The sequence below is a fragment of the Ailuropoda melanoleuca genome, chromosome 12, assembly GCF_002007445.2.
Source record: "Ailuropoda melanoleuca isolate Jingjing chromosome 12, ASM200744v2, whole genome shotgun sequence".
Taxonomy (NCBI): domain Eukaryota; kingdom Metazoa; phylum Chordata; class Mammalia; order Carnivora; family Ursidae; genus Ailuropoda; species Ailuropoda melanoleuca.
Window position 1 is genome coordinate 72,878,740 of NC_048229.1, and position 20,166 is coordinate 72,898,905.

Here is a 20,166-nt window from a genome sequence, read left to right on the forward strand (position 1 = left end):
TGGGCTGCAGGAACAGTTGAGAGGAACAACCCGGGAAGCCTGCATCTCCTGCAGGGCGGGCGTCCTCCCTACTGGGACACAGCGTCCTCCTGTGAGGATGGAGGTTTCTGGAATGAGCTTGAGGGGCCGATGTCTCAGTGTCCTGAGGCCAGCACCCCAGATGCCACAGGCTGGGTGTCAGACAAAAACACGTTGATTTGCTCACATGCTGGAGGCAGGATGTCCCCGACGCAGGCGTGGGCAAGGCTATTTTGTCCTTGGCGTGTGGACACCACCTTCCCCGAGTCCCCTTGTGGCTTCCCTGTGCATCTGTGTTCATGTTTTCTCGGGAAGACACCGGTCACCTGGGTTTAGGGCCGCCCTGTCGGGCTGGGTCACCTGTAAAGCTCACATCTGCAAACACAGTCGAGTCACCTGAGGGGCTGGGGCCGGGGTTTCACTGGACGGTTCTGGGGCGCATGAGGCCGCTTCGTCTGTGTTCATTGCCTGGGGTGGGGACTGGCCCTCCCTGCTCCAGAGCATGGTCCTCACCTTCGCTCCCTGGAAGGTTCCAGCAGACTTTACAGCTCTGTTGGCCCAGCGCAGACACGGTCACGCACTGGCTGCCCCGAGACCCTCCTGGATTGGGCGTTGCTGTCAGGAGGGAAGGTGGCGTTTGTGTCCCTGGTGCCCCTCCCCGAGTCTGTTTCTGGTGTCATCCGTGTGTCTCTGCAGCCTGCGCTGCATGTCCCTTCCCAGAGCCCCTGGGCAGCAGGGACTGTGCTAGAAGAGCGTTGGACGCTGGTGACTCTGGAGGCAGTTGTGGCCTCCACATGGCTCCGCCATGTGTGGCTGTGGACGAAGGGTCCAGGCACCCTTCAGGGAGGTCCTCAGAGTTCTCCCGTGTGCGTGTGCGCGGGGACCCTGCAGCTTCCCCCGCAAGGCTGGCCTTAGGATGCCTGGGAGGCTCCCGTCCAGCACATGGACAGGTTGCCTTCACCCATCACTGGTCACTGTGAGACCCCAGGCCTGATGGTTCCTCGGCCACCGTTTGTCTTCTCGGTTCTGGATGTTGGGTTTTCCTCCCAGAGCTGGAGAGGGTCCAGGACGCGGGGTGAAAGTCCGCCTTTGCCTCTGTCCCATCCCTGAGCCCTTCTGGGGCTGCACCTGAGAAGCTGGGTTTCTCACAAGGATGCAGGCTGCTGCTCCACGCCCACAGTCCCCCTGCCCTTTCCCTGCAGGTGTTTGGCCACGGGAAGGCCAACGGGGAGCCCACGTGGGCCCTGCTGCTCACGGCCCTCATCTGCGAAACCGGCATTCTGATCGCCTCCCTGGACAGCGTGGCCCCCATCCTGTCCATGTGAGTGGCTGCAGTGGGCGGTGTGTGGGGACAGGCCACGGAGATGGGGCTGCCGCTGTCCACAAGGCGAGTGTGAGGTCCTGCTCAGGGGCAACAGACACGCACAGTCACGGGGCCGGGTGGTCCTCGTGGAACGGTGCCGTGGACGGGAGGGACAGTGCTGTAGTGGGAGGGGTGGGGAGACCACGTGGCTCCCGAGGGACGGGGCCGTGGGCCCTGACCGGCTTCTCTGCCCTCTCCTCGTGCCCAGGTTTTTCCTCATGTGCTACATGTTCGTGAACCTGGCCTGTGCAGTGCAGACGCTTCTGCGCACGCCCAACTGGCGTCCGCGTTTCAGATACTACCACTGGTGAGCTCTCCCGCAGGATGGCCCCGGGGCCCCGGCGTGGGCTGTGCAGGCACGGCCGCTGCCGCCTGGGCCACGGGCCACACCAGCCACGGCTGAGCCGGGAAGGGCCCAGTGCCTGCGCGTGTCCCCCGGGCCGCCAGGCATCACGTGGCACGTGGGGGGTCCAGCCTCAGCGTGTTTGGCTGTGGGCTGCTTGGTCTTCGTGCTGCGGTGTGTGTGGTGGACACGTGACGCCCGTGGGGTGCTTGAGAGCCGGGGCTGGGCCAGCCCTGACTCAGGGGTCCAGCCCCAGCATCACGGCCGCTCTCTTGCTGCAGCGGAGGGAGGTCTCGTTAAGGGGCAGTAACGTGTGCGGGTCCTGGGCGTGGCAGGCGTGTGAGCTGTGTGTCCCGCCAGGGCGCTGTCCTTCCTGGGCATGAGCCTGTGCCTCGCGCTCATGTTCGTCTGCTCCTGGTACTACGCCCTCGTCGCCATGCTCATCGCCGGCTGCATCTACAAGTACATCGAGTACCGCGGGTGAGCTGCCGCGGCGAGTTCGTGCAGGCGCGGGCTGGCGCTCCCTGCGGGGCTGTCCCCGTGGGGTGCGTAGCCCGGTGCAGATGGGGGGGCCGCAGCGTGAGTCGGCCCCGCTGTCCGTGGCCGCATACCTAGGCATCGCGGGTGAGAGCCGCATTTGCTGCTTGGAATCGATCCCACGCTTGTGACACATTTTCACGACGTGGTTTTTGAGAACTTTGAAGTCCACCAACCGAAGCCCTGATGTGTGATGGATTTCAAAGTTCCAAAAAGTACGCAGCGTCCAGAGTGGCTGGTCCATTCCTGGGGCATCTCGCCTGGGGGCCTGGCTCCCTCGGGGGGGGTGGGCCTGAGGGGTCCCGGCCGCTGCTTAGAGGTCCCGTCCCAGCTCTTTCCAGGCTAGTTTAGAAGGAGCGTTGGGGTGTGACCACTCCGGTGAGGCCAGGCCCATTGAGCCAGCTGTCCTCATCGGTGTCCCCGGCTCCGAGGACCCAACCCTCTGCCCCTTCCTCGCAGGGCCGAGAAGGAGTGGGGTGATGGCATCAGGGGGCTGTCGCTAAACGCAGCCCGCTATGCCCTGCTGCGCGTGGAGCACGGACCCCCCCACACCAAGAACTGGAGGTGAGTACCCCAGCCCCCCGAGCCAGCCGCACACCCTTGGGACACAGAGTGCCGTCTCCAACGTCACACTTCAGAGACGGAAGCCGTTGCTCCCTCTTTTGGAGAGTGATTGTCTTGAAGCTTCTAGCACCTTCCCTCAGTTCACGGTGGTCGGCTATGGCGTGATGAGTGTGTGTCTGGACACTAGGCCAGACCCAGGTAGTGTGGTGGGTGGGGTGTGGGGCGAGTGCACTGCCCCGGGGTCCCACTGAGGATGAAGGTAAGTGCATGGACCGCCAGCTGTGCGTCTCCCCGCTTCTGGGAGGACAGGGATGGCCTTTGTCCCTCAGATGCCTGGAGGTGTAGCCCCAGGCAGGCTCGCTTCCCCCCTGCTGTTGAGCGCGGGGTGAGGCACGGAGCGACCACTCTCTCCGCCGCAGGCCCCAGGTGCTGGTGATGCTGAACCTGGACGAGGAGCAACGTGTGAAACACCCTCGCCTGCTGTCCCTCACCACCCAGCTCAAGGCTGGCAAGGGCCTGACCATCGTGGGCGCCGTGCTGGAGGGCACCTACCTGGACAAGCACGTGGAGGCCCAGCGGGCGGAGGAGGTGGGCAGGGACGGGGCGGGGCCAGGTGGCCGGTGAAGCGGGGGCGGGGCAGGCCCGCCACTTGTTGCCTGCCCTGCGCAGGAAGGTCAGACCAGCACGTTTTCCATCTCCAACGCCCGAGAGCGCGGTTTTGCATGTTGCACTGTTGCCTTGTTTGTAGAAGGCCGTGGTTTCTGAGTTTGGTAGGGTCAGGACTGAGACGCCACTGAAGAGACCTGGCGTGGGGCAGGCCGAGACCACACGGAGAGTGTGCGGGTTGGAGGCCAGTTCCTCTGGCCGTGGAGATGTCCTCCCGACGGCCGGCTCCCCCGCACCCTCCACAGCTGGGCCTGCGATCGTCCCTGCATGTTCGCAGTCACACGGTGGCGTGAGGCCCACGTGGCGGGTCCGCCTGTCCAGGGGCTCTGGCTGGAGGAGATGCTGACCTCGGCCCGTGCAGCCTCACCCCTTGTGGGCTCTTCAGTCTCCCCACCTTCAGACTGCTCCTGATGGGGCGTTTCAGGCACACGTGGTGACAGCCTGGTGCCGCGAGTGCCCGGGGGCTGCGTGTTTCCAGACAGACCCTCTGGGTCCTGTGCTTTTGTCTCTGACAGTCCGTGTCCGTGGTGGGAGGCACGTCAGCGCTGGTTCCCGGGCGCCCTCCCTGCTTGCCCCGCATCTGTCTTCCCTTTCTCCCCGCGCAGGTGGCATGGCTCGGGCTCTTGCTCGCGGGGTGGGTCCTTCTCGCTGTCTGGCAGGTGGGGGAGCAGCCCCGTGTCTGGGTGGGCCGCTGTGGTCACGTGTCCAGAAGCAGCCCCTCTGTGCCTGCGTGTCCAAGCGGGGGTTGCAGGTGGTGGCCTCCGACCCTCCCGCCGCCTCCCTGAGCTGGGCGTTCAGCTCCTTGCCATTGGCGGTTCGCGGGTTCGGCTCGCTCAGGGAAGGCAGCAGGCATGCTGGGTACCGTTCCTTCTTCTCTGAGGCACCCAGGCTTCTCCTCAGTGGGACCGTAAACCTGTGGGCTGGCCACAAACTGGATTTAGATGGTGTTGTCCTCGTGCTGGTCACACTGTCCTGTCAGCCGGGGCAGGCTTTTCACCTGGTGCCTTTGCTGTGTGGACTGCATCTCGCGTGTGGTGACGAGCTCCGGCCCAGACCCGCTGCGTGGCAGGAGAGACCCTGGCGTTTATTTCCGAAGTTGCACGAGGGCCACGCGGTCACCAGCCGCAGCTTGCACTGCACGGGGCATCTCTGGGGAGCCGTGTCGAGAGTGGGCGTCCACAGCCACGGCCCGGGATGGTTGTGGCGTGACTGCATAGCCCGTCCCTGCCCCCTTGCTGATGCCAGAGATTGCTGTTGTCTGACACGCGTGTTCCTGGGCTTTTCCAATTTGTTAACAAAACCAGTTCTGCAGAACGTGTTCCCTTGTGCCGTTACCGTAAAACGTGTTTCCCGTTTTAGTGGAGCGTGTGTCTGCATTGGTGTCATGGTCCGTGTCGTGTGCGTGTTCAGGTTTCTCTTCCTTGGTGCCGCTGTGTGTTCGGGGTGTGGTGTTTCTGTGTCTTGAGCAGTTCTGTGTGGTAAGCGTTTCCATGGACACGTTTCATTCCCCATGGGATTGTTTGTAGGACACCGTGGAGTCAGTGGTTGCGTGGACTCCGAGGGTCTGGGCCAGGTTCCAGTTTTGTGGTCCACCTGTCCATCTGCACGAGTGTGTCTGAGTGACCAGGGCGGGCAGGGGGCCCATCTGGCCCCGCTCTGCCGTCTCTTGGGGATGATGCCGTGTGCTGCTGGCTCAGCCCCGTCACTGCGCTGGGAGGCGCGAGAGCACGCGTGTAGGTGGCCCAGCTGGGTGCCACCCCAGATGTACAGCCCCAGTGGGGGGCTCAGAGCCACGGTGTCCCGGAGCAGAGGGCACCGCCGTCCATGGGGCTGGGGGAGCAGTAGCTGTGTCCCAGGGGGTGAGGACCCAGGGGCACCACGGACCCCTTGCACCCGGGCTTGCTTCCGTGACCCAACTCCTGAGCTGGCCAGGCACGTCTCGGCCGGGCGGGGGTGCGTGGGGCATTCTCCCGGCTTCGTAAGTGGAAGCGGCCGGTGCACCCTGACCTTGTCTCGCTTTCCCACCTTTGTTCAGTGTCTGAACCGGGGAAGGGCCATGCCGGTTCCCGCTGGGATCTGGCCTCCACGGGGTTGGCTCACGGGCCGGCCAGGATGTGAGGAAGGGGGAGGCCCTGCGTCTCTCTGGGAGCACGCACGAGGTGGTCTTCCAGGGGACGGGGGCCACGGTGCAGTTGGCCCCCACGGTTTCCCCGAGGAGGCACCGACCCAGCTTGTCTCCCCAGAACATCCGGTCTCTGATGGGCGTGGAGAAGACCAAGGGCTTCTGCCAGCTGGTGGTGTCCTCCAACCTGCGGGACGGCATGTCACACTTGATCCAGTCGGCCGGCCTGGGGGGCATGAAGCACAACACGGTGCTCATGGCCTGGCCCGAGTCCTGGAAGCAGGAGGACAACACTTTCTCCTGGAAGAACTTTGTCGGTGGGTAGTGTGCTCCGGCCGTGGGCAGGGCTCGCACAAGCCCGCGGCCTCCCGGCGTCCCATGGGAAAGCGTCCCGCGCTTTGGTAGCCTCGCTGCCTCTTCGGCCAGCCCCGCGGTGTGGTGATTGCCGGGAGGCCCATGCTTGGCCGCCCACGGCCCTGCGGCCCTGCGGCCAGCGGCTCAGCTCCTGGTCGCGGGAGGGCCGCCTTTGGCGAGCGCCCCGAGTGGGGCTTCACGGGGACCCCGTGGCCTCTCCTGCCTCGCACGCCGGCCGGAGCCTGCGAGTCCACGGGGCGACCTGCCGCTGCCTCTCCACAGAAACCGTCCGAGACACCACGGCAGCGCAGCAGGCCCTGCTGGTGGCCAAAAACGTGGACCTGTTTCCACAAAACCAGGAGCGTTTCGGCGACGGGGACATTGATGTGTGGTGGGTCGTGCACGACGGGGGCCTGCTCATGCTGCTGCCCTTCCTGCTGCGGCAGCACAAGGTGGGCCACGCGGGGCGGGGAGGCCACGCGGGGGGCACGTGGGGCGGGGGGCCTCGTGGGGCGGGCCACGCACTCACGCCAGCCCTGCCCGCCAGGTGTGGAGGAAGTGCCGGATGCGCATCTTCACGGTGGCCCAGGTGGACGACAACAGCATCCAGATGAAGAAGGACCTGCAGGTGTTCCTGTACCACCTGAGAATCAGCGCCGAGGTGGAGGTGGTGGAGATGGTGAGGGCGCCACTGCGGCCCCGGCCCCGCCGGGCTCTGGCGGTTTACAGAAGTGCCACGTGCTGTGGCCTGTCCCCCGGGTTCGCTGTGCCAGGCTCAGGGCTCGACGGGGCTTACGGGGTTCGCGGTTTGCGGGAGGGGGACCCCGAGGTGACGCGCCCTGCGCGGCTCATGCTGCGGGCGCTCTTGGCACCCGGCCCATCACAGCCCGTGAACCTGCGGTCCGGGCTCCCAGCATGCCCGCCCACAGACGCTTCCTGCGGATGCGTCCCTGGGGCAGGGCGAGCGTTCTCATGCTGGTTGCTCTCCCCCAGGGCTACTGTTTGTGTCCCCCCGGCCACATGCACGTGGGCTCACGTGATCTCCCCACGTCGGGGTTTACGCTGGACCATGCGGTGGTTCTGTCGCTTGCACTGCTCTGCTGTGGCCTCTCTGGGGTTTTTGAGGCAGCTCCTGTGTCTCTCTGTCCCATGCTGTCCGCGTCCTTGCTCTCACTCCCCGCCAGCTCTTCCCGTCCACGTTCAGGAACCTTACGTGACGTTAGGTCCCTGAAGCTGAACAGAACCGGGGTGGAAGCAGTCGTGGGGTGCAGCGTGGGGAGATGGCGCCGTGAGGCACAGACTCTCGCGGGTTTGCATTAACTGTTTGTGTTTCAAAGCTGCTAATTTCAGATTCCAAGTAGGTAGTTGGTGTGTTACGTTTGATGAATTGTTAAAATCTGTGGCCCTGCTTGATTTCAGTCAGGATAGCAAGTTCTGTTTCATTGGCAGTGATGTTAGGGACATAATTGCGTCTCTTTCGTGAGAACAGGCCACTGTTCCTGCCTCACGTGGCCGCGTGCTCCTGTGGGAGCCTCAAGCAGACCATGGCTGGGACCCGCTTAGCCAGGTTCTTCCATCAGGAGGTGGGCAGGGAGCCCCACGGCAGAAGGGGAGGCCGGAGTCAAAGGCCAACATTTAACAGCCGGAAGTCAGGGTTGCTAACAAGGGGGTGCTCCGGTCAGCACGGCTGAGGAAAACCAATCCCAGCGCGAGCCGGACGTGTGAGCAGGAAGGGCCTGGGGGTTACCGTTAAGACGTGTCTTTAAAATTATAACGAGCGCCAGGGAAGTAAGAGTTGGTGCGTATTTGGCCAACAGAGTCAGGTACACCCGGCCGACAACCAGCCCCCACGAATGTCCCCGGAAGTCAGCGGGCTGCCCACGGCCCTCCCCCTTTCCTGAGTGTTGGAGGCTGAGGTGCGTCTGTGCAGACGACGTCACTTAAATACCTGGAAAGCCCGAGGAAACATTCCGAGTTTAGTAAGGCGGATTGATGCAGAAACAAGGCGTCAGAACCTGTCTCCCCACGTTGGTGGGAGAGGATCCGCAGCTCGCGGGAGCAGTGAGTGGGGCGCCGGACAGGAGCCCAGAGTCCCACAGAGGGTCGCGGGGTGCTCCCTGCTCTTAGGCCCAGGAGGGCCGAGGAGGTGGTGCTCGCCCGACGCCGACCCCGCCCTGGACGGACGGGTGGGAGGACCCAGGGCCACCTGCCAAGGGTCAGGCCAGGGGCTGGAGAAGATCCTGGCCCCGTGGTCACACACCTGTGCAGGCCGTCGGCCGTCCTGTTGTGGGCGTCAGCCTCGTGCAGGACGAGGCGCGTGCTCGGTGTAGGGTTCCCTCAGGCCGTCTCGCGCGTCCGGGAGGAGACGTGGATGCTGCCGCAGCGGCTGTTCCACCCACATGGTCACCCACACGCACCGTTCGGGCGGCTGGGGCTGCGGGGGCGGGGGACAGCGGTGTGGCCGAGCACGCCTTCACTGGTGCACGTCACGCGCTCTCTAGGTTGAGAACGACATCTCGGCGTTCACGTACGAGAAGACGTTGATGATGGAGCAGAGGTCCCAGATGCTGAAGCAGATGCAGCTGTCCAAGACGGAGCGGGAGAGAGAGGTGCGCGTGCGAGAGCGGGCAGGCGTCGGGCACCCCCACGCGCGCGCGCAGCGGGGCAGCCCCTCTGAGCAGGTGTCCTTGTCCTGCTGCGCCAACCATGCTGGCCTGACCAGCAGGACGAGGTCTTGGCGGTCATGGGAGCCATCTGTCCCCACGCTGGGTTTTCTGAATGGCCGGGTGGCACGATTCTGCCCCCGCCTCCTCTCCCCACACGCACCCTCACAGGCTCCAGCAGTCCACACCCAGGCTGTGGTCGCAGCCATGTGGCCCCCATCCACGCACGTGGATCTGCTCGGAGCCAGCGTCCCCCGGCCATCCCACCCTGGCTCCTGTCCGAACCACCATAGCGGCCCCCACACGGCCTCGCTCCTCCCCCCCATCTCTCGTTGGGCCAGGAGTCACCGTGAGTCCCTGGGAGCCAGTGTGCTGACCCCTCCCCTCATGTCACCCTGCAGTTTCTCAGCAGCTCCAGGCTCTGCCCCGAGCCCTGTCCCCTCAGGCCCAGCTCCCTCTGGGCATCGGTTGTCATGGTGGTCTTTGCACACGGCTTGTCCGGCGTCTTGGGTGACATTAGCCTCCCCATCCTGAACCTGCCCCCTCCCCAAACTCCAGGCTCTTCCTGCCCGCCCCAAGAACATGGGCTTGCTGACTTTCTGCACTGCTGATGAGTGAGGGGATAGGGGATGGTGACAGGTGGTGGATGGATAAACGCGGATAAAAGAGTGAGGGACGGGGGCACCTGGGTGGCACAGCGGTTAAGCGTCTGCCTTCGGCTCAGGGCATGATCCCGGCGTTCTGGGATCGAGTCCCACATCAGGCTCCTCCGCTGGGAGCCTGCTTCTTCCTCTCTCACTCCCCCTGCTGTGTTCCCTCTCTGGCTGGCTGTCTCTCTGTCACATAAATAAATAAAATCTTTAAAAAAAAAAAAAAAGTGAGGGACGGATGGATGAGTGGGAGGAGCCGAGTCAAGTACAGAGACTTCGGATGCAAACATCCCCTCGTGTTAACATGGAGTCTTGGGCTCTTCTCAGTGGCCTTCAGAGCCCAGGAGGAGAGGGACTGGCTGGGGGTCGGGGTGGCATCGGGTCCCCTGCGAGGGAGGGCTGGTCCCAGGGTCCGGCTTCTCATCTGTGCCCGATTCTTCTCGGAGCGTTTTGGAGACCTGAGGTCATACAATTTGGAGACCTGAGGTCACAGAATGGGTCTTGTTGCCACGCCCTGCTCTCCCGCCAGGCTCAGCTAATTCACGACAGGAACACTGCGTCCCATTCTGTGGTGGCCACCAGAACCCAGGCCCCGTCCACCCCAGATAAGGTGCAGATGACCTGGACCAAGGAGAAGCTGATCGCGGAGAAGTACAAGAACAAGGAACCGGGCGTGTCCGGGTTCAAGGACCTCTTCAGCCTGAAGCCGTGAGTACTGGCTGCGGGGCCCTGGGGGCGGAGGCTTCGCTGTCCCGAACCGGCCACAGGCACACACCTGTGGACGCGCAGCCCGAGGGCCGCCAGTCGCCAGGATCCAGGCGTCTGTGTTCTTGCTGGATCCCAGCAGCTAGAGGTCAGGGCTCGTGGGGGGCTGGGGACTCCCAGCTGTGACCCCGCCATCCGTGCGTGCGGGCTGCCTGCTGGGGCCCGGGTTCTGCCGGTGGCATTGGGCTGAGTGTCGCCGGGGCTGGCACGGGTGCCTGTGGGGGGCGCAGTGCAGCTGGGCCTGGAGATGTCTTCTCCAGGGGTCTTCAGCGAGGGCGGAGCCTGGGGCCTTGCGGGGGAGGGCCAGGGGTGGTCCGGGGGCGGGCTGCCGGGACGTGCCGGGGACTGTTCACAGGTGCTCCTCGCGTTCAGCCTGGAAGTAACTCGCTGTCTGTTTTCTCTCCCATGTAGAGAATGGGGAAATCTGTAAGTCCTCTCGCTTGTTCAGGACGCTTCTTAGACCTGTTGGCTCGCATGCTTGTCCTTGTGAACCGTGTGCATGTGTGCCCGCGTGCACAGCCCTGCGTGTGTGTGTGTGTGCACGCACGCGTGTCCGCAGTGGGTGGAGTTTGGCCGCAAATGCCCCTCTGTCCAGATGGCTCCAGGCACACAGCTGACAGCATCCTCCGGGGAGCGGGGACTGCGCTGGGGAGGGTGGGTCTGGAGCCGGCCCTGGAACAGAGAGGAGCGGGCACTTTGGTAGCTCTTAGCTGATCCATCTGCACCCCTGGAGGCCGAGCTGTTGGTCGGTCTCTGCTCTGTGGGGACAGCCTCGTCCTGCTCCCTGGCCCTGGGTGCTCTTCCCCCCAGGAAGCTGCCGGCCTGGGCTGAAGAGGGGTGTGGACGGACCCTGTGCATGCTCCAACGCGGGGGGGCAGCTGGACAGGCAGGGGGGGACCCGCCTGAGGTTGCTGTGCCCCCTGCCCGCCAGCACCTGCGGGCGTGTCCCCCACGGAGGGGTGGCCGGGCAGCGTTCCCAGCGGAGCTGAGCCGGGGGGCAGCCCTTCCTTCTGCAGCTCCGGGGCCCCTGTTGAGCACACACCACAGAAACAGGCGGACGCTGGGCGTGGAGGGCGTCGAGTGTGCAGACCTGACAGGAATGGGGGGGGCAGAGGGCCTCCACCGTCTGCTCTAGTCTCCTGTAGACTCAGACGCGCTCCCCGCTAAAGTCTGAATGAAAACAACAAAAGCAAGGAGACGCAGGAATAGGGTTTCTCCCCTAAAACTCTGTGAGCCATGGGCCTGCTGATCCCGTCCCCGGGTGCACGGCGGGGGGGGCTCCTGGTTGAGGGTCAGGCTGGGAGGAGCTTCAGGAGAAGTGGAGGTCAGCCGGTCGGTGGTGCAGGACTGACGGCCTGGGGTGGTTGGCGGTTCTCTGGGCCTTGGTGCGCGTGCAGGCGCTCGTCTGCTTGTGGTTTGGTCCGTTGTCCTTGCCATGTGGCCCCCAGGAGCCGAGGGACCGGAACCCCCGCTCTGCCCCCAGGCCGGCTGCGGGCACGTTGCTGCCTGCCCCTCCTCTGCCCCAGGCAGCCCCCCACCCCCAGACTCTGCTTCCCAGCTCAGCTGTTTCGAAAGCTGTTCCACTCCCAAGTCAGTCCGCGGATGACCGGTTCCCTTACTTGGTGCATTTACTGCCGCCGTTGGGAGCAGGTTTCTCTAGGCTTCCTGGAAACGCGAGGGCCACGCTGGCCGTCTCTGCGCCCCTGTGACCTCCACAGGGCACGTCACCCTGGAGCCAGGGGCCCTTCCAGCTGGAACCAAACCCCTGATTTTAAGATTATATGTGTTTTCAGCCTTTCGGCCTTAAGGATCTTTCGATATCACACAGAGCTCATTTCTGGAGTGGCTGTTGTCCCCAAACACTGGTAATTGTGGTCTATGCAGGCAGCTAACTCATGGTTCTTGTGATGGAAGACCCCTGATTGTGCCGTGGACAGGTGCCCAGTCTGTAATTTCATCAGGCGAAACTGGACAGAAAGAGGGGCCTGGCTCCCTGTTTTCCTGCTGGGAATTGGTGGTTGTGTTCGGACGATTTTGGCTCGAGGGCTGAGCTGGTGACAGGGCATGGCCTGGACGCAGCCTCTGCGGGCCTCCCCCCGACCCTGTGCGGTGGCCTGTCTGCCCGCCCCTCTGGAGTCTGGGGCACGATGACCTGTCGCAGCAGGGCTGCAGCCGACACAGCGGGCTGCCTGCACGTCCCATCGCTCAGGTCGCCCGAGAATCGGCACAGTTGCCCATTCAGTTGGTTTTCCAGCTCAGGGGGAGATGGGCGTCTCGGGGCCAGTGTCTCCTGGGACACAGCTCAGTACCATAGGGACCCGTGGCCGCCCGGCGCACGCGGGGTAGACGAGGATGAGGCTCTGGGTGTCGGGCCGCAGGGGAGTGCAGTCAGGTGGGCGGGAGTCGGCCTGGGATGCTTGGAGCCTGTCAGAGCGCAGCGGATGCTCGGCCTGCTTGGAGTGTGCAGAGCCGGGTGGTTGGTGAGGACGAGGGCCAGGGCCCGGGTTGCTGAGCGTCGGAAGTGCTTGTCCATCCGCCGTCAGCCAAGTGTCCAGGCGGCCAAGACCCGGGTGGACCCTTATAGCCTCATTCTTGACCAGAATCTCCAGCCTGGGCCTCTCCCCTGCACAGCATCATGGGGTCTCCTGGGACCCCAGCCCGTGTCAGGACGAGAGAGGTGGCTTAGCTCAGGGCCGAGGACGAAGCAGGGCAGGGCCGTGTCACCGAGGCCTTCGGGTTGGGGTGGGGTCAGAGCCTGTGCATGTGTGCCTCTCACGCCCAGCAGTGCCGTGTTTCCGGCAGGGACACCGCTGGTAGACACAGAAGCCTGGGGTTTTAGCGATGCGCAGCCTAGAACGCTTAGACCGAAGCCTTCTCGTGGGCAGGTCATGTCCTGGTGGTGGTCCCCAGCCTCACACGGAGTCTGCTGCCCATGGGGTCTTTGGGGGAGGAGACGCCGTCAGCATCCTGGTGTTTCTCCCAGGGAGAAACTGAGATGGGCACACGGGGCTCGGGTGGCCTGGTGCCCGGAGCTGTGGGCCGGAGCGCCCAGCGGTCGTCTCCCCGCAGGAACCAGTCCAATGTCAGGAGGATGCACACCGCCGTGAAACTCAACGGCGTCGTCCTCAGCAGGTCGCGGGGCGCGCAGCTGGTCCTGCTGAACATGCCGGGACCCCCCAGAAACCGGCAGGGGGATGAGAACTGTATCCTTTGTGCTCGCGGTCTGCTCTGCCGCGGGAGTGCCGGGCGCTCTGCCCCCAGGGACGTCAGGGCAGGTCTTGTGTTGCCCCTTCTGCTCGGAGCGTTCCTGGGTTGGGGGCGAGAGCAGTGGGGCCCCAAGCGTGGCCCCCGGTGCCGGAGCCTCCACCCCCAGGGCTGAGTGCCAGAAAGCGGCGTCTGGGGGGCCCGGGTGATTGGTTCCTGATTGGTTGGGGCATCAGCAACTGAGGAGTACACGTGTGGGGTTTCCTGGGCAGCTCGGGCCCTCAGTGAGGACACTGGGACACGCGGGCATCGGGACCACGAGGGAGGTAACACAGACGTGGAGCCCAGGCCCCAAAACACCCCAACCCAGACCCCACCCGCCACGACGAGGCCCCCTGGCCCCAGGGGGTTTCGGTGCTGGATCTGAGCTCCTGCCCGGCCGGCTCCTGTGCTGGGCATCTTCCTTGGGGCCTGGGGCACTGTGTCCCCTTCATCCCAGACAAGCTGCTGCACAGGGGGTACCCTGCCCCTGCCCCCAGCCCTTCTCAGCTTGTGCCCCTCCTGGTTGGGTGGAGGCTGCCAGGCCTGACCTCGGAGGTCACAGGTCAGCTGTACCCTGAGCTGGGCTCGCGCCCTTAACGGCGAGGCCGCTGTCCTGTGATGGTGACTTCAGTGCCCTTTGGGTGTGCAGGCCGGGGGCTGACTTTGGGTATGGCCCCGCCCTCTGCTCAGGCCCTGGAAGGTGGGGGGGCGCGGTTAGCAGGTGGCTCGTGGGCTTCAGTCCTCGATCTCACCACGAGCTGGAGGACTCGGCACTTGGTTAACCAGACGGACTTGTGGGCCTGTTTGGGTTCTCGGTGGACTGTCTGCACCCAGAGCCCAGGGTGAGGGCGGGGCTCCTCGGGTCGCGGCCAGAAGGGCCGTGGGAGTGTGCGTCTGCCAGCACCTGGCTGAGGCCTGCGCTCGGCAGGGTGGGCGCACAGGCGGTGCGGCGGGGCCGCCTCCTCTGGCGTACCGACCTCCCTCTGCCAGGGTCTCCCGTCAGTGCAACCAGCTGTGTCCTTAACTCAGGTCACCCCAGATATGGAGTTCCTCGAGGTCCTGACCGAGGGGCTCAACCGGGTCCTTCTGGTCCGGGGCAGCGGCCGGGAGGTGGTGACCATCTACTCCTGACACTCAGCCACCCCAGCAACACACGGGCCGGCTGGGGATGGTGCCACATGTGGCTTGCTACAGAAGTTCCCAGAATAGCCCCACAGCTCTCCTCTCTAGGCCCAGAGCCGGCACGGAGCTGCAGAGGTTCCCTCGTGTGGAGCGGAGGCGCGGATGCCCTCAGCGTGCTGTGTGCCCCTGGGGGAGGCTCGCGGTGACCCGGGACAAGACAGCAGCCCTGGCCACGCGCTCTGGCTGTGGATTCCAGAAGTGGTGTCCATGGCCGGGCCTACCTGGTTGTCACGGTTATGTTTCAGTTCTGCCCCACCCAGGATGCTTATGAGAAACCCCCGCTCGGACTGAAGGTCACCTTGGGCCACAGGGGTCCATTCAGGAAGGTGGCCGAGGGCCTCGGTCCCTCGGTCAGCCTCCTCAGTGCCTGTCCCTGTAATGTCCCTATTTGTGTTCCTGTAAATTAAGGCCAAGGACAGCTGTCCACGCCTGCGCCCTGGGCTCAGCTGAGTGGCCTTGGTTGGCGTTGCCTGCCTGGTGCAGGAACGTCTGGAAAGGGAACCCCGGTTCCTCGGAGCGCAGGCGGGCACCACAGGTGGGTGCATTCTGGGGAGGTTCTGGCTGTGGGAAGCCACCCGAGGGACAGAGTCCCCGGCGAGGGTCCTGCCGAGCCCAGCCTGGGTTTGCAGCTGGGACACCAGCCACATCCTGCACAGGCAGCTGGGCCCGGTTTCTGAGAATTCACCCGCATTTCCCCGCCTAATGCATGCGCACCCGTGGCTCTCAGTTTCCCCACGCCGGGCACCACGGAGAAGCTGGGCTGCTGCTGGGTGAGGTCCTGGGGCCTCCGTGGCCCTGAGTGAGCGAGCGGAAGCCTGCGTGCCTGTCACCCCTGTCAGCACAGAGGGGACGGTGACAGCCACGCACAGGGCGCGGTGGGCCGTGTTCGGTGGTCTGTGGACACGTTCCGCGGTCATCGTGCTCCACGTCCTCATCGCACCGCCGTAGGTTGCGGTGACGTGTGCCTCGCTGTCCGCGGCGTATTTATTTATTTAAGCACCTGGGGATTTCCGTGATGATTCGGGTGTCAGTGAGGAGACTGCTGCTGTGAACGACCCCCAGACGGCTGCGTCCTCGGCTTTCTCTGGCTTCCTTGGACCCCAGGGACGTCGGCCAGGTCCACGGATTTCAGGTTAGGGCAGAGGCTGAGCGTGTGCGTCCAGACATTTCTGAGGTGCTGGTGGGGGCAGCAGAGGGTCCATGTCGCGCCAAGTGATCACCGGTCAGAGCGTGTGCCAAACAGCCGCCACCGGGCTCCGGGCGTCCGTGTTCTTCCCGCCATTGTTCTGCACTGAGTTAAGCGGCGAAACCTTCCTCCCTGGCGCTGGGTCCCCTCGTGTGTCAGGGGCGGGGGCGCGTCCCCAGGGCCCCTGCGATACCACAGCAGCGTTCACACTGGCTGCGGAAGGGCCACTGTGAAAGAGGACCTCCCCGGTGACCCCTGTTCACACGACGTACACCTTCGCGCGGCTGCCGGGGGAGGGCTCGGCTGCGTCCGCACGTCCCTCTCCACGCTGAATTCATGGAACCTGCGTGCCGCCGATCTAAGTTGGTTCCGCGTTTTGTTTTATAGCTTCCTTGTCTTTGTATGATTTTGTTGGTGGAAGAATAAATCGTATAAAACCTGAGTATGTGGACGAGTGTGCTGTGTCTCATTGAGCGTCAAGGTGGGACAGCTGGGGAAGTGCCCGGTCCCTCCCTCCCCTGACCGGCCAGACACAGGTGGCTCAGGCGTCATCACTTGGTTGGTCAAGGGGAGTGAAGGACGAAGCCCATGAGTCAGTAGGGAAGGTCTGAGTAGACGTTCAGCATGAGAACGCGGTGTCGCCGCGTGCTGAAGTCCTAATTCCCAGAAGGGTGGGGTCCGCAGGGAAAACCGTTAGAGGGGACCCCTTGTCCCGGCGTCCGGGCTCCCGGCGCGAGCACTTACCACACCCTACAGGGGGCTGTACCACAGACGAGAACAGCGTGAGACCCCAGCGCCATCCCCCGTGGCTGGTGGGAGTGTGGAGGCACCGACGATCCGAGCCGCTCGACTGGCCGCCGCTCCCAGAGCCGCAGCCAAGAGACCGTGTGCCCCGCGTGTTCACAGCAGCCAGGATGCGCAGATGCCCAGGCTCCGCTGCTGGCGAGTGGGAGACCACGCGGTCTGTGTGTCCACGAAGGAGCAGCCTTGACGTGGGCCGCATGGAAGCTCATCAGGTCACGTGTCCTATGCTAACATTCATGCGAAATACCCAGAATGGACAAAGCCAGTGGGAAGTGTGGCGGTGACGGGCCCCCCCCGGTGGGGGTGGGGGTGCAGTAAGAGCCCGTGATGGTGGACACGGGGCTGCTTTGGGGTGATGCAGGAGTACTAAAGGGGGTTGTGAAGTCTGCACATTCTGAACAGCCAAGAATCTCAGCGTGGAGGCCGTGACGGGGAGCCGGGGGGCATGGAACCTGTCCCGGTGTCTCCTGGGGGCCTGGCAACGTGGCGGCCGCAGCACTGCTGGGAGTGACCCTCCTTCAGTCCTGCTGTGAGCGCTGGCCGGGCCCGGGGCAGGGGACCCAGATGTCACGGGCACGGAGATGGCGGGGTGGGGGGTGCAGATGAGATGCAAGGGGAGGACCTAGCAAATCCACTGGTCCCCAGGTACCCACGGGGCAGGTCTGTAGCTGCACGAGCCTGGGCAGTGTGGGCAGTAGAGCAGAGAGGCCCCGTGGGGCCTCAGACTCCATGTCACACCCTCTCAGAGAAGTTTAGTGAGTCCTGTCACTGCCAAGAGGGATCGCAGCCCCGCCATGGGCCTGAGCGGCGATCGTGCCCTGACGTTGTGACCGAGACCCTTTTGCACAGCTGTGAGCCCTCTGCCTTCTGTCCAGCATCAGCCCGGACCCAACACGAGTGTGGGGGAAGCTGTGACCGGATGGCAGAGGGGAGAGAGGGTCAGTTCTTCTAGGCACAGGCAACGGCAGGTGCGAAGGCCCTGAGGCAGGGACAGCCTGAGGGTGGGAGGGGCTCCGAGGTGGGGTCAGGAGGCAGGTGCGAAGGCCCTGAGGCAGGGACAGCCTGAGGGTGGGAGGGGCTCCGAGGTGGGGTCAGGAGGCAGGTGTGAAGGCCCTGAGGCAGGGACAGCCTGAGGGTGGGAGGGGCTCCGAGGTGGGGTCAGGAGGCAGGTGCGAAGGCCCTGAGGCAGGGACAGCCTGAGGGTGGGAGGGGCTCCGAGGTGGGGTCAGGACCAGGCAGGGGACTCCTCTGGGGGCAGCAGGAGATGGTGCCTGGGGTGTGGATGGTGGAGGCTGCGGTGCCGGCAGCAGGAAGTAGGGCCAGGAGATGGGGGCCGTGCTGGAACTAGAGATGGGGTCAGGGCACAGCAGGGCAGGCAGGGGCTGGAGGGCTGCCTGTGGCCAGGGAGGCCTAGACTCCAGCAGCAGGGCACTGGGAGCGAGGCCCAGGAGATTCTTGGAGCTCAGAGGAGCTCAAGGGCCCCATGCGTTGGGCGGTCGCTCCAGGCTGCACCTTCAACCTGTGGTTCCAAGCTGGCGGGAGGGGAAGGACATGAGGATAGGGCAGGTTGGGGGGCGGTGGCCTGGGAGTCGAATGAAGCCCTGTCCTGCGTGCCGTGGACGTGGCCCAGCCGCCGGCATTGGAAACGTGGCTGTGGTCACTGGGCCGCAGGCATGGCCCCCGGGGTGGGGGTGGTAAGGAAAGGGTTAAGTAGTGCTGGTCTTCGGTCCTTCTCCCAGGTGGAGGTGGTAAGGGTGTAACTCCCACGACGGACATTCTGTCCTTGGTGGAGACCACGAGGTTACCAGCCCACCTTCACTCAGGATTCGTGCTCAGCCGGTGTGGGGTCCCCCTGCCGGTGCGTGAGGACCCCAGGCGGACAGGCTCCCCCTCCTTGCAGGGCTGGCCAGCACCGCCCTCCTGGAGCCGTCACCCATGCCTGGAGCCTCCGGGGCCCCTTCCTCCCGGGGCCCAGACCCTGCATGCGGTCCTTGCTGCACCCATGCCTTGGATCCTGCACGCAGGCCCTGGGGGCCGGCCCTGCTGGTGCCTCTCCTGGGGCAGCTGGGTGCCAGGCAGGCCCCGCCAGCTTCCTCCCGGGGCCCTTGCTTTCACCAGGACCTCACTGGGTGCTCAGGATAAGACCATTTCTCTGGCTTTTTTTTCTGTTTCTTTCTGCCGTGGCCTCCGATGCCCCGAGGGAGAGGCAGGGGTGAAGATGAGGGGGATGAGAACCAAGAGGTCCCAGACGGTTCCTCGCAACATCTGCCCCCATCACCGCTGACCCTGGGCGGGGTCGCGTGGCTGTGGCGTCTGCTTCAGAGCCGAGCGGCCCATTGATCCCCGCGTCATGTGAGGGATGCCCTGCAGACCATGGCCTCCCCCGCTGTCCTTCCTCGCGTTCACGGCATCTGGGGAAGCATCTCGCAGACCGTCCTGCTTTTCTCTCTTGGTTTCGGGTGTGGGAAGCAGGCTTGCCGCCAGCTCAGATGCGGCAAAGTGGGTGTGGCTCCAGCAGCTGGCCCCTTGCCCCCCCCGCCGCAGGTGGTCTGCCCGCGCGAGCGGCCCAGGCAGGCGCAGTGGGCAGTGTGGGTGTCCGTGTGACCCCCCCGTGGGCGCATGCATGCCCCTGGGTGCACCCCCAGGAGGGGAGCTGCTGGGTTCGCGCACCTGCCCGCCGGCACCGCACAGCATCCCTCACACGGTATGTTCAGCTGGAGTGGATCGGGATTTTGGTCAGGTGTCCATTTCTCTGTGGGGACCCACTTGACCCATCACCATTTGGGGAAAGATGTGCCCGTGCTCCGTAGGGCAGCCCTTGTCACAGATCTAGTGGCTGTGTTTGTAGGGGCTGTGCCTGGGCCTCCTGCCCCACTCCGGGGCTCGCTTTGCCTGGCCTCGGTGCCCCGAGTTCATTCCTGTGGCCACGGTGTGTCCTGACGGTCGGTGCCCTCACTTCACTGGGCACGTTCTCACCCCTTGGCGTTTCCACGCATTTTAGCATCGGAAATCTGGCTGAGATCTCAACTGGGACCAGACTGCGGCTTTGAGCTGCCTGCGTTGCCTGACCCGTGCCCTTGCCACGCCCCTCCATGTAGATCTTTCCAAGCGACTCCTGAGGAAGTTTGTAGTGCCCCCTGTTGAGATCTTGTCCATCTAGGCGTTTGGCATTTTTGGTGCTGTTGTAAGTGGTCTCTGCATTCGTCAGGTTCTCCAGAGAAACCAGGAGAGAACAGAACTTGGGTCCTGTGATGACCGAGGCTGGGAGGCCCTGTGGGGCTGAATCAGTCCAAGGCCTGAATCCTGAGATCCCGGAGCTCCGGGATGCCCGGGAGCAGGAGATGGACACCCCAGCTCAAGGAGAGAGGGAGAATTGCCCCTTCCTCTGCCTTTTTTCCATTCCGGGCCGGACAGATCAGAGGATGCCCGTGCACGTGGGGAGGTGTGAGTCAGAAATACCTGCAGAGACACCAGCTCAGACTCTGGTGTTCTCAGGCCAGAGGTGTGGAGACGGTCTCGGTGTCCAGTGGGTCTCTCACCATATACTGAGTCTCTTCGGTGGCCCTGAGCCGTGGGTCTGGGCCAGTGGCATCAAAGTGCCCGGGAGTTTGTTGGGGGCGCCCCATCGCAGCCCTCCCAGAGTCAGCAGCAGACTTGCTAAGACCCCGGGACTTGGGGTGAGAAGGTGTGCTGGGGGAGATGG

General features: G+C 64.4%; 2 protein-coding genes across 4 annotated transcripts in view; both read left to right on the top strand.

Moving 5' to 3' along the window:
• The window catches only part of SLC12A7 (solute carrier family 12 member 7), a 43,334-nt gene extending 27,233 nt beyond the window's left edge, over window positions 1-16,101 (top strand). Inside the window, exons 13-24 of one of the 2 annotated variants that reach the window (XM_034637793.1) lie at window positions 1,221-1,339; window positions 1,590-1,688; window positions 2,085-2,204; window positions 2,721-2,825; window positions 3,245-3,413; window positions 5,735-5,930; window positions 6,250-6,419; window positions 6,515-6,646; window positions 8,469-8,576; window positions 9,810-9,988; window positions 13,115-13,248; window positions 14,331-16,101. In XM_034637793.1, the coding sequence (XP_034493684.1) occupies window positions 1,221-1,339; window positions 1,590-1,688; window positions 2,085-2,204; window positions 2,721-2,825; window positions 3,245-3,413; window positions 5,735-5,930; window positions 6,250-6,419; window positions 6,515-6,646; window positions 8,469-8,576; window positions 9,810-9,988; window positions 13,115-13,248; window positions 14,331-14,422 (1,623 nt within the window). In that variant the 3' untranslated portion in view covers window positions 14,423-16,101. Of the gene's footprint in view, window positions 1-1,220; window positions 1,340-1,589; window positions 1,689-2,084; window positions 2,205-2,720; window positions 2,826-3,244; window positions 3,414-5,734; window positions 5,931-6,249; window positions 6,420-6,514; window positions 6,647-8,468; window positions 8,577-9,809; window positions 9,989-10,456; window positions 13,249-14,330 lie in introns of those variants that run through there. The other variant, XM_034637794.1, reaches the window with a different exon arrangement.
• WWOX (WW domain containing oxidoreductase) overlaps window positions 1-20,166 on the top strand; it is a 1,195,262-nt gene that overhangs the window by 1,030,981 nt on the left and 144,115 nt on the right. The gene's annotated exons all lie outside the window — the stretch shown is intronic.